General features: G+C 34.0%; 5 protein-coding genes and 1 long non-coding RNA gene across 8 annotated transcripts; 5 read left to right on the top strand and 1 right to left on the bottom strand.

Annotated features, from left to right (window-relative positions):
- Window positions 1-839: 839 nt before the first annotated feature.
- On the top strand, window positions 840-2,501 carry AT1G49830 (basic helix-loop-helix (bHLH) DNA-binding superfamily protein; the record flags this gene model as incomplete). Of its 2 annotated transcripts, none has more annotated exons than NM_001333402.1 (5): window positions 840-1,222; window positions 1,416-1,514; window positions 1,613-1,678; window positions 1,978-2,079; window positions 2,289-2,501. In NM_001333402.1, the coding sequence occupies exons 1-5, from the start codon at window positions 953-955 to the stop codon at window positions 2,499-2,501; spliced, it is 750 nt and encodes a 249-aa protein (NP_001320200.1). In that variant the 5' UTR covers window positions 840-952. The 2 variants fall into 2 exon arrangements, with proteins under 2 accessions (NP_001320200.1, NP_175405.2); NM_103870.3 differs by having other exon boundaries at window positions 1,413-1,514.
- On the bottom strand, window positions 2,262-4,730 carry MTK (S-methyl-5-thioribose kinase). The gene is made up of 6 exons (NM_103869.4): window positions 4,416-4,730; window positions 3,817-4,126; window positions 3,561-3,735; window positions 3,278-3,479; window positions 2,961-3,175; window positions 2,262-2,873 (listed from the first exon to the last, which is right to left on the bottom strand). The coding sequence occupies exons 1-6, from the start codon at window positions 4,605-4,607 to the stop codon at window positions 2,705-2,707; spliced, it is 1,263 nt and encodes a 420-aa protein (NP_564555.1). The 5' UTR covers window positions 4,608-4,730; the 3' UTR covers window positions 2,262-2,704.
- A 644-nt stretch (window positions 4,731-5,374) lies between these two features.
- NHD2 (Na+/H+ antiporter 2) lies at window positions 5,375-7,667 on the top strand (the record flags this gene model as incomplete). Its single annotated transcript, NM_103868.2, has 8 exons — window positions 5,375-5,494; window positions 5,625-5,798; window positions 5,921-6,027; window positions 6,290-6,410; window positions 6,498-6,559; window positions 6,639-6,947; window positions 7,149-7,443; window positions 7,525-7,667. 8 exons carry the CDS (start codon window positions 5,375-5,377, stop codon window positions 7,597-7,599), a joined length of 1,263 nt encoding a protein of 420 aa, NP_175403.1. The 3' UTR covers window positions 7,600-7,667.
- Window positions 7,668-8,496: 829 nt separating this feature from the next.
- AT1G49800 (uncharacterized protein) lies at window positions 8,497-9,600 on the top strand. Its single transcript, NM_103867.3, has one exon. It carries the CDS (start codon window positions 8,736-8,738, stop codon window positions 9,060-9,062), a length of 327 nt encoding a protein of 108 aa, NP_175402.2. The 5' UTR covers window positions 8,497-8,735; the 3' UTR covers window positions 9,063-9,600.
- Window positions 9,601-10,480: 880 nt separating this feature from the next.
- AT1G49790 (F-box associated ubiquitination effector family protein) lies at window positions 10,481-12,261 on the top strand (the record flags this gene model as incomplete). Of its 2 annotated transcripts, NM_001160942.1 has the most annotated exons (4): window positions 10,544-10,817; window positions 10,898-11,377; window positions 11,959-12,008; window positions 12,145-12,261. In NM_001160942.1, 4 exons carry the CDS (start codon window positions 10,544-10,546, stop codon window positions 12,259-12,261), a joined length of 921 nt encoding a protein of 306 aa, NP_001154414.1. The 2 variants fall into 2 exon arrangements, with proteins under 2 accessions (NP_175401.1, NP_001154414.1); NM_103866.2 differs by lacking the exons at window positions 11,959-12,008; window positions 12,145-12,261 and having other exon boundaries at window positions 10,481-10,817; window positions 10,898-11,869.
- A 168-nt stretch (window positions 12,262-12,429) lies between these two features.
- Window positions 12,430-12,741, top strand: AT1G07597. Its single transcript, NR_139275.1, has one exon. It is a non-coding gene; the product is annotated as an other RNA (long non-coding RNA).
- The last annotated feature ends 2,633 nt before the right edge of the window (window positions 12,742-15,374 follow it).

Raw genomic sequence — 15,374 nt, 5'->3', positions numbered from 1 at the left:
AACACGGCAAAAGAAAAAAAAAAGTTTTGTCAAAAAAACACAACCAATGATTAGTTGCCACGTATGCGCACCTTAACAACTGAAAAAACTCTAAAATTAGGTGCGATCCCAAGTTTAAATCACATTTTAGATTTATTTTTTTCCAAAATTACTTAAGGATTTATGTTAAAAACTGTTAAGGATCTCCCAATGGACTTGCTCTTAATGTAAAGATTGATACGAAAACAGGCCATACACACTGATTTGGTTCAGCCTGAAGCAGTCAAAGTTATGGATGGTTATTTACTTATTTTGGTTAATTTACCATAGCAATGAAACAGACACAGTGACGACTTGTATCCTAAGCCTTTTAAGTGTCCAAAAATGAAACTAAACTTGTGGACTACTCAACTCTGTCAACCCTCCTAAATTTAGCGTGGTCTTGCAGCTGTACGTACCTCACTCTTCTTCGCGCATGTCAAACATCTTTGTCTTTTTTATTTTTGTAAAAATAATTTTTCAGTTTTCACACTTTTTTATTATTATTTTAAATGAAAAAAATAGTATGTTTTTTAATTCAAAATGTGAGAGTTTTACATCAATGTGAGTTTCTCGAGCTTTTCTATTGGGATTTTAATATCTTTATCCGTAAACATTTTGTGTTTGATTAGTTTGTTTTACAAAATTCATCATTTCGAGTAAATAGAAACCAACAGTTTTCTTGGGCCAAGTTGCCTTACCATTTTTCTGATTTCTCCTTTACCAACTTATCCCATTGATGTAATATCATAGTTAACTATTGTTGCTACTTGCTATAACTGAAATTATGCAATTTTTCATCTTCTTTTTTTACTATTAAAATACATTTATTGATACTATTCTTTTCTGGTTTCTCACCTTTTCACTTGTTTTCTTCTTTCTCTGTCAATTCCACAAACAAGCCTAAGCAAGAAAAAGAAAAAAAAACTCTACGATGAGAGGCACAACGGACGAAGAAGACGGTGTCATGAACTTCTCTGATGTTCTTATGATGTCTGATGATGTCCTTAGCTCCGGTGAAGTAGAAGAAGACAGCTTTGGTTTCAGATTCACCGGAAACGATGCTCCTCAAATGCTCTGTTTCGGCGGAGGAAACCAAAACGACACCGATCTGCTCTTCTCACAACCCTCTTTCTCTCCCGCTTCCCCTCTCTCTTCACGCAATAACGCCTGTGTGGTCAATGATCAATCTTTTAGATCCAATGTAAGTTATATATATGTAAAACATTCCTACAGTTAATATTATTTGAAATTTTAGCCAAGCTTTAAGGTCATTAAGTAAAGTGACAAGATCATTAAAAAGTATATGCATCAGTGCATGCAACAAGTCAAACACAAGATCATTATAATGTATAATTTTTATTTTGTTTAATGTTTGTCTCTTTGTTTTGAAGAAGAAAACCGGGTCGGCTGATGGGCACGACCGGGTTTGCGATCCAAAACCCGGTAAGAGATGCAAGCGAGATCAGAAGAAGTCATCGCTTGGAAATGCTAAGGTTTGGCTTTAAAAGTGTGTATATTTATGTATACTTATCTAATGGATCAGCTATTTGGGTGAATAATAGTAATTAACAAATGCTATTCATAAAAATAGGTCAAGAAAGAAAAGGTTGGTGAAAAAATCACAACATTGCAGCACTTGGTTTCTCCATATGGCAAGGTGGATCAATATACTAAAACAAGTTACCTTCTCTCTTTGTTTTTGGTTCATATATCTCTTATCAACATAATACTGAACTAAAATCAAAACCCTGAATCTAGGTGATTAAATTTTGATGTAAACTTGAAACTTTTACTATAGTTACGTCATTTGGTATTAGCTTGAAACCTTTACTTGTAGAGAGATATTCACGGACTATATTTTACTGTTTTGGAGGTACATTATGTGTTTTGGTAATTAAAATTAGTTTACTTTCTACATTTTAACTAAGAAAAATGTAATTTGGAAAATTTGAATAGACAGATGCAGCATCAGTGTTGCATGAAACAATGGGTTACATAAAATTCTTACAAGACCAAGTTCAAGTTCTTTCAACCCCTTACTTCAAACATAACCCTCTTGTAAGTCATCCATCATCCTTTTGTATTATCTTATTTCATTTTTTTGTTACACTTTTTTCTTGGTATCCTCTTTTTTTGTTACACTCTATGTCTTTATCAATAAAACCGGAAGATATTTATTTTTCCATGATTCGAAACGACTGTTTTAAGACTTAAAAGATTACTATTTTGACGGTGTTGTGACTGATGAATAGTTGATGTGTCGTCAGGACGACGAAGACACCGGAGAAGTAAACCCGACGATGAAAGTGAAAGAGTTGAGAAGCAATGGTTTATGTCTTGTTCCACTAGCTTGGACCGTACACGTGGCGAATACTAACGGTGCTGATTTATGGTCCTCTGCCATCTTGTCACCACTCACCAGTCACACCAACAGTGAACCAGTAGAGATTGTGGAAGTCAAATCTCATAAAGATAAGTAGATAATCTTCAAAAGTGAAAATATTTCTAAACTTTTATTATTATTATTGTAACAAAATGCATTTGAATACCATCATCACCACCACAAACCACTAAATTACAAATCCATGTGATAAGCAGCATTGTGATACTTTTCTTGCCAATTAACTCCCAAGATCAAAACAAGACTTTCAAGAACTTCAGCAGAAGAACATTATAAATTGTCTTAGCTTTGTTGTTGAATTGCTGAAACAACTTCACCGATACTCTTAAACTTTCTCCTTTCCTTGAGAAGCATCTTCGCAAACTCGAGTGCACTTCTCTCGCAAATAGCTCTTCGCTTATCTTCTTCGATTGATTCAAAGTCCTCAACATGTGCCACTCCCACAATTCTCCTGCCATATCATCAAACCAACACTGTCAACAACGTTTCTGAGTTTATATGATCGACAAAGAAATCTCATGGACTAAGATTCTCTCACCTAATCATCTTTGCAGCGCCGAATCCGAGTGAGTCATGCAACAAATTCCTCATGTAGTTTTCTTGAACAAACTTCAAAACCTCGGTATTGTTATAGATATCTGCAAGGTATGCTTCGCCTGGTCCATCTTTGTTTTGATCCCATAGCGCAATGAACCTTTTGTTAAACAAATTCCAAGTTTGCTCAATGGTTCTCAAGATCCACTGCTTGTATTCCTGAAAATAGAATCATGTTGCTTTAAACTGATGTACTTGCAACCGTGTAGACGATGCCTAGACAGAAAAACTGCAAATCAGAATTCTGAATAAATTGCTTACTTTTCGATCATTTTCCTGAGTGGCGTGTCCATCTTGTGCAAAGAAAGCTAGTATCAAGTTACCAAGATAAGCGCCAATATCGAAACCCATCGGTCCATAGAACGAAAACTCTGGATCTATAACTTGCGTTGAATCTTGAGTAACCATGACAGAACCAGTATGAAGATCACCATGTATTAAAGCTTGAGCTCTTTCACAGAACCTAACAACATAATACACAATGGTGGTTCAGAGATACTAGCAAATCCTAGCGGAAATTACCGGGAAATGAGAAAACACATACATCGATTTTAGCTCTGCGATTTCGAGCTTCAAGGCACTGTCTTCGCGCACAGCCTTAGCATCATCATCAAGATAAGGTGAAGTCCAACGATTAAATGTGGAAACTCTATATGGGTCCGAAAACACAACTTGCTCCGTTAATCGGCATAACTCCACATTACCACAAAATTCGGTTACTACACAAACACAAAAGACACTCACTACAAGCAACACGATAACATTGACTAGTAAATAAAATAGATGTGAGGGTTTTGAACCTGCTCTTCTGTGCTCTGTGGTATCGTGATAGAGGAGAGAAGTGAAGAAGAGAGTCTTCGCCATGTAATCAGACATGTGGTCTGCGAGGAAAGGATACTCAATCCCAGCAATGAGTCCTTTGCGGAGAATGATATGAGGAGGCTCAAGGTATCTCATTCCAATCAACGCCATTGTTCTGTCAAAATGGTAGACTTCAGGAACATGATCAGGTGATAAATTTCCATGCTTTCTCAAAGTTGTTGCTTCAAAATAAGCTCTTTCTTTCGTCATTGGCCATGATTCACCGATACAGCGAATATATGGAAGAGCCTGTACTTATAAACAGAGAATCAAATCATCAACAATCTGATTCCTTGAAAAATCAAAGCTTTTCTATTTTGCATGAAGTCAGAGACATCAAAGTTTGCTCATTTCATACTCAAGATCAGAGCAATAGCAGAGTAAAGCACAATCTAGTATTGTGAAGACAAATCAGATAGATAGAATCTGAAACGCACATCAAATAAACCCTAATTCCTAATCTATAAATACTTTACTTTCCAACTAAAACAAAGAGATATGAATCTGTTATGCTTAGGTGATGAACAAAGAAGCGAACCTGTTTGATGACAAGAGAACCAGAGGATCCAACAACGATGAAAACGAAATTGAGATTGCCATCTCCAACTTCTTTGATAACCAAATCATCATCGGACTTGTCGGCTCCGATCTTGGAAGAGAGAGCAGGTGTTGACTTGATGTAGTCTACAAGAGACTTCTCGTTTAACGGCGTAAACTCCTCAAAAGACATCTCTTTGCTTCTCTGCTTCAGTTTCAAGCAGCGTGGAGACTGAAGAGAGATAAAATCTGAGTTTTAAAGGTTCGATTTTTGTCAAAGATTCTAGTTTGGTTTTGTTTCATATCAGTGACCAATGAGACGGCAACAATCACGCCTTCTATTATATTCGACAATAATCTCGTCAGTGTTTTGCAAACCAAATTCATTAATTTCGGTTTAATCGAAACCAAAGAAACCCACCTAATATTGATTCAGTTTAGTTCAGGTTTTCTGGTTAAGAACTTAATTTTTTTTTCCCCTTTTAAATAACTTGCCTTATTTGAGTTTAAATCCATATGATAGGCTTTTGGTACAAATTTTCAGAATAAATATCATAATCAAGAGAAAAGGTATTTCAATACTAAATTTTAATTGAATAGACAAAACTTTATTTTATTTAATTGGATATTTGAAAAGATTTAATTTAATTTTCGATTAAATTTTAGCTTTGAAAATAAAACTATGAAATTCATTGGTTCTTTTTTGCATATACTTTAATATGTAAAATTTGATTTACATCTATATTTTTGGATATTTGTTCTTGCTTTAGTTAAAAAAATTATTTATTAAAAGCTAAAGAAATCAGTAAACAACAGACATGTCAATAATTTTGTTGAAGAAATATAATCTATCAGATTATCTCTCCAAAACCTTGGCTATAGAGAAACATACAACATAACGATTCAGAAAAATATTTTGTAGCTATTTGAATATACCACATCATGATACAAAATATTGTTATGGCATTGTTGTTTGGAATAGGATATGTGTTGATCATCTTCGAGGAGTCTTTATCATTTAGTAAAAGCGGAATAGCACTTTTGATGGCCGTTAGTTTGTGGGTTGTGCGAAGCATCGAGGTATAAAAATGATTTGTATACGTTTGGATTTTCACCTCTATTGTTAATGCTCTGATCAAGTATAGCTTATAACAAAACTAGATATAAAGTTATATGTGATTAGTAATGTTGTGTAATCTCTTGTTTACAGACTTCTGTAGAAATTGTTACTTTAGAGCTTCAACACGCAACAAGTGAAGTTAGCCAAATAGTGTTCTACATGCTCGGAGCAATGACCATTGTGGAAATAATTGATGCTCATCAAGGATTTAAGCTGGTTACAGATTGTATAACATCTAGGAAACCGAAGATACTTTTATGGGTGGTATTTTTGTTCCATTTCTTATTTGTTTTTGCTTCCAAGCTTTTTGGTTTGAGGATATGAGTTTTCTTCTTTGCTCTTGCTCTCGCATTATCTTCACTTTAGATTTATGGTTTCGTTTTCAGATTGGTTTCGCGACCTTTTTCCTCAGCTCTGTTCTTGACAACCTAACATCTACTATTGTAATGGTGTCGCTACTGAGAAGACTAATTCCTCCATCAGAATACCGCAAGTACGAAAATTTAATAGTTGTACCTTTTTGGTTAGTTTTTTTGTTGTTTTCAGTCAAGGCTTTAAGCTGCTCACACTGAGGAAATATTGGTCTCTATAGTGAATATTAAAGAAACACCAATCCGTGACATTCATTTTTAAGAGATTCTATATTTTGAATAGTTATTTTTTATTCCCTTAAAAACAATTCTCTTTATATGGAACATTATGATGTGAATGTCGTATTAACGTTAGTATGTGTGTTCAATATAACCTATGGCAAGACTTTTAGGAGCAGTTGTGGTTATAGCAGCAAATGCAGGAGGAGCTTGGACTCCTATTGGTGATGTTACTACAACTATGCTATGGATACATGGCCATATATCAACATTTTCGACTATAAAGGTTCTTCTTCACAAGTTATCAATTCAAAAAAATTCATTAAGGAGCTTGAATATGCAAATGATGGAGATTTTACTTTCTTCTCTCTAGAACCTTTTTTTACCTTCAGCGATTTCTCTTGTTGTTCCACTGGCTCTCATGTCATTGACCAGGTTAAACTCTTCTTGAATCCTCGAAGCCAAGGTTTCAACTTTCTTATGTGACTTTAAGTTTCTTTTTGGTCTCTATCAGTGAGGTACATGGAATGGGACTAAATACTCCTCCTACACCATTATTAGCTTATGATCGTAGTGCTCCAAGAGGAAAGCTTGTATTTGGAGTTGGTTTTGGAGCTTTGCTTTTTGTCCCACTGTTTAAGTCATTAACCGGATTGCCTCCTTACATGGGTATCTTGTTGGGTCTTGGAGTCATTTGGATTTTGACAGATGTCATCCATTATGGTGACTTAGAGAGACAACACCTAAAACTTCCACATGCTTTGTCTCGGATTGATTCACAAGGAGCTTTATTTTTCCTTGGGATTTTGCTATCTATGAGCAGGTAATTAAACAACCAAACCTAGTCACTTCTCTTTTTCTTTGATAACTTGAAATTGCATAAGCATGCCATTTAAGGCATTCCCATTTGGCCAATCATAATTGTCATCGCAATGATAACCATTAGACCACCATGAATTGGTTTCCGTAACATATAATATTTGTTATGTGCAATATTTTGATATTGTTGTTGTATATATTTCAGTCTTGATGCGGCTGGGATTCTCAAAGTGATTGCGAACTATCTTGATGCTCATATAGCCAATGTTGAACTGATTGCAAGTATTATTGGAGTGGTATCAGCCATCATAGATAATGTCCCATTGGTTGCGGCAACAATGGGGATGTATGACCTCTCAACATTCCCTCAAGATTCTGAGTTTTGGCAACTCATTTCATTTTGCGCTGGAACAGGCGGTTCCATGCTTATTACTGGGTCTGCTGCTGGAGTAATCTTCATGAGTATGGAGAAAGTCAATTTCTTTTGGTACTTTCGTAAGGTAAGACTGAAATGCCTCTTTGGCTCAGTTCAACATAACAAGATCAACAAATCGATAACAAAGGTTCTTTTTTCCGAGCAGGTGAGCGGTTTTGCTTTTGCGGGTTTTACTGCTGGTATCATGACTTACCTCGCGGTTCACAACTTCCCTCTTTAACTTCCACCAACCATAGTTTATAATTTGGTTACAAAATCTTCGAAATAAAGTTGGTTTTTGGTATGAAAAATTAGAATGATACATTGTTTTTCAAAACTAGAACGACATTTAAAAAAAAAAACTTTTTTAAGTTTTAATCATTTATTCTTGAGATGTCAAAACCAAATTTTGTAAGATAGTTAAAATATTTTAAACTGAATATAATTTTATATAAAGTCCATGCTTTACGACATGAATTCTTTGTATTATTATGATATTTGGTGCAATCTAAAAAAGATGTGAACCTCAAGTAAGGTAGGTTCATGTACCTCAAGTAAGGTATATTATGAAAGCGATTCTTAAATATGAAAATAATGGAATCTTACCTAAAAAAGCTGTGAACCTCAAGTAAGGTAGGTTCATGTACAAATCTCATGTAAAGCTACATATGACTGTTTAAAGTCAAGAAACCATAAACTTAACTCCCTTTGATAGAAAGTCTCACTATTTCCACAATTAAAAAACTTTAGTTACAGTAGTTACAAGTGTGAGGTTTCGAGCGCTAACTCTCAATGCTCCCAAGTCACGTGACAATGATACAATGAATGGAATATCATTGTGAATAGTATAAACTATTTGATGGCTAGAACAATAGTATACCGGATTTGCATTATGGCAAAATAATTATGTGATTTTGCAGATTATTGCCAAAGACATTCCAATAAAATGCACAAATGTTTTTAGTTGAATCAATATTTTCTTAAAAATGGTTGGGTCGTCTGCCACATTTTCCCCCACAATTTCGTTAAAATCCAATAGATATAGTTAGATTATATAACTATCAATGTATAGGTATAATGTCAATTTGTCAATTCCCTCTTGGAGCCAAACGCAATACTTAAGTTTACGTGAGCCAGACTCAATTTACGTGAATATGATCTCTCATTCTTGAAATTGGAGGAGGTGGCCGCAAATCAACAATTCCAAAAAAGGAGGAAAAAAGTTATACATGCACTATTGATATTTTTTTTTTTTATCCCCACACTCATCATTCTTATACACTATAAATACTCTCAAACTTTCTTATCATGATCATCATACTAACTACCTATAAATATTAATAAATTCGTTTTACGTACTACACAAATCATTTTATCATGGTGATGGCAAAGAACCTTACCAAGTTCTACGTAGTGTTTCTCGTTGTTCTGATGATGGTGGTATCGCTATTGCTAGCCATTGAAGGACGACCGGTCAAGGATAGTTCGAGATCGTTGACCCAAATGAGAGATTCATCTATGTTCAATGGAAGCGTTATAATGTCCTCATTTAAACCAGTTGAGTCTTCTGTAAAAGATTTATCGTGGTTAGCCACAGTGAAACAGTCCGGGCCAAGCCCAGGGGTTGGACATCATCGAGCCAAGGGGTACAAAATGTTTGGACGAGCCAATGATTCTGGTCCTAGTCCTGGTGTTGGACACTAGATATAACAAATTAATCTCATGAACTGAAATTATAGATAATGCAGATACAACTTTACCACATGTTCAATAGCCTCTAAGATGTAATCTTCTTTCCATTGTTTATGTTTATCTTCTTTACTTCTACCAACTTTACAATCACATGTTTACATAATAATCAGTTAATCAAAGTCTGGCTTGATCTTTTTAAGGTTTAGGTGTTGGTTTGTGCTTAGTTTGGTTCAGCTATGTGTTTATTTCGGAAGTACAGCATTTGGGCCTTTTTGGCTGGAGAAATCTGTTTTTCCTTTGATGGGCCTGTTGGCTTTTTGGGCTACTTTTTTAGCCTTGTACTTCCTTTTTACTTTTTTTCCCAATATAAAAAGGAATTTTTGACGATTTTTCTCCATACAACGTTCGCGTTGTAGAAAAAAATTGGGAAAAATGTCAAAAAAAGCGCCAACTTTCAAATTTAAGACGAAAAAAGCCTAAATTTCCTAAATGTCATTTAAATCATAAAGTTTTCTTTGACTCTTTAATAAAATGGTCAAGTTTTGTTGACTAGGCCATTTCGGGCACGCCGTAAAATTTCCGTTAACAGAGTTAACTTTCCATTAGAATTTTCTGTTAAATCAAAACGACGTCGTTTTGTTAAGAAAAAATGAGAGAAAAATACATTAAATAGATATCAAACTGATGACCTCATGCACACTTAAGGGACTCTACCGCTGAGCTACAAGAACATTTTGTTATAATTGTTCCAACGCATATATATATACTAACAAATAGCAATATTCATTTAATTAAAAACATATGTAATCAAAAATGACAAAATTAAAAAGAATATCAAATATATACAAATATTAAATATACTTACCAAAAATTTATATATTTTGAAATTTTAAATATTTAATTTTACATATAAAGAATTCTTCTAGATTTGAAAAATTATTCTTTCCTAAATTATTAAAAAAAATACTGAAACTTAAAGAAATTTGAAAATTAAATATATTAAATTAAAAATAAAAACTTCATATTTATGGTATATTAACTAAAATTAAATATATGAACTGCAACTGACTTGATATTCTTTTTATGGTGTTATTTTAATTTATTGCATAAATTTTTAATTAAATGAATATTGCTATTTGTTAGTATATATATATTAGTTGTTACAAATTAATTAAATTGTTGTCGTAGCTTAGTGGTAGAGATTTCTTTAAGTGTGCATGAGGTCATTAGTTCAATCCCAAAACTTGACCATCTTATTAAAAAGTCAAAGAAAACTTTATGATTTAAATAACATTTTGAAAGTTCGGCTTTTTTCGTCCCAAATTTGAAAATTGGCACTTTTTTTTACATTTTTCCCAAGAAAAATTACCCTCAAGTCTATAATGTACCTAGTTCCGGATCTAGTAGAAGATATCTTGCTTGGACTACCACTGAAATCAATCCTCAAATTCAAAACCGTCTCAAAACAATGGAAATCAATACTGGAATCGAGAATGTTCGCGGAGAGGCGTATGAATGTTCAAAAGAAGCTGAAAATTATGGCCGCCAGAGACCGGAACCGGTTCCGACCGCTATTCGAAGGGGACGAAGAGGTCGATATGCTCTATCTAAACTGCAATGTCGCCTCACGACCGTCTTTATCATGTGACGGTCTGGTTTGCATCCCCATACCTGGCTGGATCAACGTTTTAAACCCTTCCACTGGAGAATTCCTTAGATTCTCTTCTGGTCGAGATCCACGGTTAATCAACGACTTCGAATGCGTCGGTAATTTAAATCTCTATTGTTTTTTTTTAATTCTTGTGAAAATTGTGTGATGGTTCTGAAAAAAAATTGAAATTTTGCAGATTCTAAGTTTGATGTTTTCCCTGGATTTTGGACGATGGGATTCGGTAGGGACAACGTTAATGGGAGCTATAAAATAGTGAGAATGTTGTTTGATCGTCATTTCGAGAACCGCTATTGCCAGATTCTAGATGTTAATATTGGGGAATGGCGAAAACAAAGACAGCCTCCTTACTTTGTGGGATATAGAGAGAAGTCCGCTTGTGTGAATGGGTCCATCTACTGGTCACAAGCACTCATTCGTTGCAAATTACTAGCTTTTGATCTTTACTCGGAAGAATTTCGTGATGTCCCAACACCGCCTCGATCCGAAATATGCGAAAGGTCATGCCAAATAGTGAATCTTGAAGACCGTCTAGTCTTAGCCGTAACCTATACTACGAGTCTTCATTGGAATGTTAAGATATGGAGCATGGATGCACACGATGGAACACGGAGCATTACTTACTCCATACGTTTATTCTCTAAAGATATGAACTCTAGTATTATGAACCATTTCCAATTGTGGTTTTGGACTAGGCCACTGGCGGTTTCTAAGCGAGGGAATCTTTTCTTCCATGATAATGAGAAGAGGTTATAGAAATATTATACAAAGACTGACGAGGTTCGTATCCTCGAGAGAGACATATGTGTTATTTCTCCTTTTATTGAGAATTTGCTCCCACTTCGACGTCCAGATTCTGTTACCAAGATAAGGACATACGGATTTCAGTTTCTTGATCACGCGCCGAGATCCCGGATATCCAATTTTCTAAAACGACTCGAAAACCAAAATAATTTGCTTACCACCGCTGCTGCTGCTGTGGCTCTTGCGACTCTTGTATATTTTATACATTAGGATTTCGGTATCTAGATCTCACTTGGCGAGCTAGTTCTTGATATTACTAGTTTATTGGGACAATACTTCAAAATTTATTGTTCGTTTACGGATTGACCAAGTAAAAATATTGCTTTGCTTGTTGTGTATAACTGTGTAGCTGTAGGTTGGTGCAAAACTTGGAGTGATGTTATGAATATCAAAGGTAATCCTTATCTTAATCAACCGTTGTGCTCCGCTTTGTAGTGGAACATACTAGGAAGAGTAGTAGAATAGTAATCGACAAATCAGGAGAGGTTCTGATCATTTGGAGCACAAGAACATCTTCAAAGAGAAGTGTTTGTTTTACATCTTCAAGATGAATCTGGTCAAGAGAGTAGTTTCTCTTGAAAATGAGATGTTGATATATGATCATGGGACTCACATTGAGAGCATTTGCTGATGGTAGTGAAAGAATCAAGAGTGACTATCTGTTTGGTGGAAGATGATATTTGGCCAAGTTATGAGAATACTAATCCACAGAGGAGAGGTTCTGGTCATTCCGAGTAGATTCTCTTGGTGATATTTGGCCAATGGACTCACAGTAATAGTATGAAGAAATAAAAGATCACATAAATCCACTAAACTTGGTTATCAATTATCACTCAGTTTATAAAACAAACTCACTGAAATCAAGACCACAATTCAAGCTTCAAAAGCTCATAATTAAATTTCTCTTGCATGGTAATGCTCATAGTTTTTTTTTTCCGTTTTAATTCCTCTGGATTAATAAGCTGGTTTCTGCATAGGAGCTTGGGTACTTGTCGATAATAAGGGTCACCTTCAAGCTCGATATGTTCCACCATTTTATAATCGTTTTGCAACAGAATTACAATGTCTCTTACGGTAATTGGTTACTGATGTTGAGTCCTCGTACCCATTTTTCCGTCTTAAACGTGTTTATTGGCGAGAAAATCAATCTTCTATCTCTATCACTCCAAAGAGGTAAAGTGAGATTCCGAAGAATAGACGATGGCGGAGTCTACCACGAACACTCTCCTAAGGATCGTGAGACAATCATCAACATGTTTATCAAGGCGGCTGTTTTATGGATTGATGAGATAACGAAAGATTTTGTGGTTTGTTGGATATACCACCGATCAGTACTTGTTCTCTTACAAGAAAGGAGATGATTCTTGATGGCATCTTGAAGACATAAAGTGTTTAGCTATGGCTTACAAAAGAAAAAAGCTTTGTGTTTATACATGGTTTCATTACATCAAGATTCTTGATATATTATTTCTCTGATGATTTCCCGAATGAGATCATCTAAGAAAACCCGTATCTGAATCATATAGAACATTTAACTTTAAAACTATTAAATGTAATTTATCAACATAAAATCTAATAAAAGTGATGAAAAAAAAATATATATATAATAAAAGAAAATGTAAAAAAAAATTTGATTTGTAGAATAGAATTGTTGAATACTAAGAAAACAAATCTTTGGAATAGGGAAAATATCTAATCATCATTAATTGTGTTACATGAATGTTCATAGATTTCGCATAATCTAAAGAATTTTTATCTTAATTGTTAAAAAAAGAAGAAGATTCTTTCTTAATTTATTCAACCATATTATTATACAAGTCCAATAAGAAATTACATTTTCTTCATTTTACCATTTTATTATATAAGTTTCTAGTCAAAGTCAATTTCTAAAATATTTCATTATGCCAATTTATTTAAAAAAGGAAAGAAAATATTTTGTTTTCTATAATATCAAAATTTAAACCACTAAGAGCTTTATCATAAAATAGAATATAGTAAAATAAAGGGGTAAAAATCTGAAAACATCTATTAGTGAAAAATATACTTTTAAATATATTTTATTTTCCTTTTTCTGAACTTTGAATCTATCATATAAGAAAATGGAATAACTCTCAAATTTCACCATCACTTCAACTTTTGCATTCTGGTCATCTTCAATTCATTTCTCCAAATCCATACAATTAGTTTATTTACTCTCAAACCCATTATTCAAATCTTTAATCTCTACCGACTTTGTGCTTTAGACCTCTTTTGGTGATGTCAACATTTGGATATGGATAGATTTTTTTGATATGAGTCAGTTGAGTATCTTCAAATCAACTGATTCATACCAAAAAAAATCTGACCATGTCCAAAATTTGATATCGCAAAAAGAAAGTCCAATCCTGTTAGCTAGAATATTTGATATCGAGCGTGTGGCAATATAAATTCCAAACAATATGTAATTTGTAGTTATCTCAGCGTTTATTTTCTCTTCACATAATCCAGTTATTGAAATATATGCCCTATTATATGTGGTAATAGTTAGCTGGCAGTGTAAATAGATTTGGACCATTTCGAAATCTGCTCTAATCTCTTAAGAAAAGGGTTTTAGACTTTTAGGTTAAATCAAATTAGTTCCTCTCACATTGGTACGCCAAAAGCTGTCTGATCATCTCGAGTGTGTTTTAAATTTAATATAGCTTTTGACCCGAATTTCTTTTCGCCAAAACAAATTAAACGACAGCTAACCTTTTCTCGTGCTGCATGAATTAACTAATTATCTTAGCCTTTATTTGATCCCATTTTATTATATTTGAGTTATAAATTACAAGATAAACATGCATGCACAAACGTCGTCGTCTTGTTTCCAGTTTCCATCTTATCACATAAAAACTCACAAAAAAAACCCCAATATTAAAACAAAAGAGACCCTGGAAACTGATCCGACAGTGGCAGTAATTGTTAGGGATTTTGGGAATAATTCATATTTTATTTGAGAATATTTATTTTTATGTTTTTGTGAGAAAATATAAATAACTAAAATAAGAGGCACAACAAAAGAAGGATGAGCTGGGAAGCACGTGTGAAGGAGAGAGAAGCACGTGCAACAAAGACAGTGCAGGGTTGACCGGAGACCGTAGGGTCGCGAGAAGTGGGAGACGCACTGTCCCCTACACACGCCTTCTGCGACACCGTTTTGCCTTTAATAAAATGAAACCTAAAAATATTTTGTTTTGATTTTAGATTATTATTTGAAATGAATGAATAAGTCCAACAGCTAGAAGAGTCATGCCAAATAATAAAAATTAATATATTAAAATACAAAACAACTCGTATCATAAATACTAGTATGTGATTTAGAGTCGACTAAAAAAGATAGAGCAAAATCAATTACATAATAAAAGAAAATGTGTATATTAATAATGGACCAACCTCTTTTGTAATTGTTTAACACTTGGACCAAGCTGGACCCAATCTTAAACACTCATGTCCTCACTGTTCATTAAGATTCTCTGACCTTTTGACTCATCCAATTTTTTTTGGCTGTAATAAGTCTTCATTTTATATTGGCGAGGTCCGCCATTAATTTAAAATCGTATTTGTGATGGTTGGGTATATAATTGAGTACATAAATTTGTAAATCAAATAAAAAAATTAACTTGGTATACAAAACCTAGACATATGGTCGTGGGAGTTCGACTAATCTTAGTGCTTCTCCTCCCCAATTATTCGTTTGGTGTATAGTGTGTAGTTTTTCGTGAATTGATTGGTCAATTGACGTTTGATTGTATTGTAAACAGATTTGCTTATTATTTTTCTTTGAATAACCAATTCTTTGGTTGTAAGTTATAGCCATCACCGGTTAATGA

The sequence above is a fragment of the Arabidopsis thaliana genome (assembly GCF_000001735.4).
Source record: "Arabidopsis thaliana chromosome 1 sequence".
Taxonomy (NCBI): domain Eukaryota; kingdom Viridiplantae; phylum Streptophyta; class Magnoliopsida; order Brassicales; family Brassicaceae; genus Arabidopsis; species Arabidopsis thaliana.
Note: the sequence above shows the minus strand (reverse complement) of the source record. Positions and strands in the feature narration are given on the sequence as shown.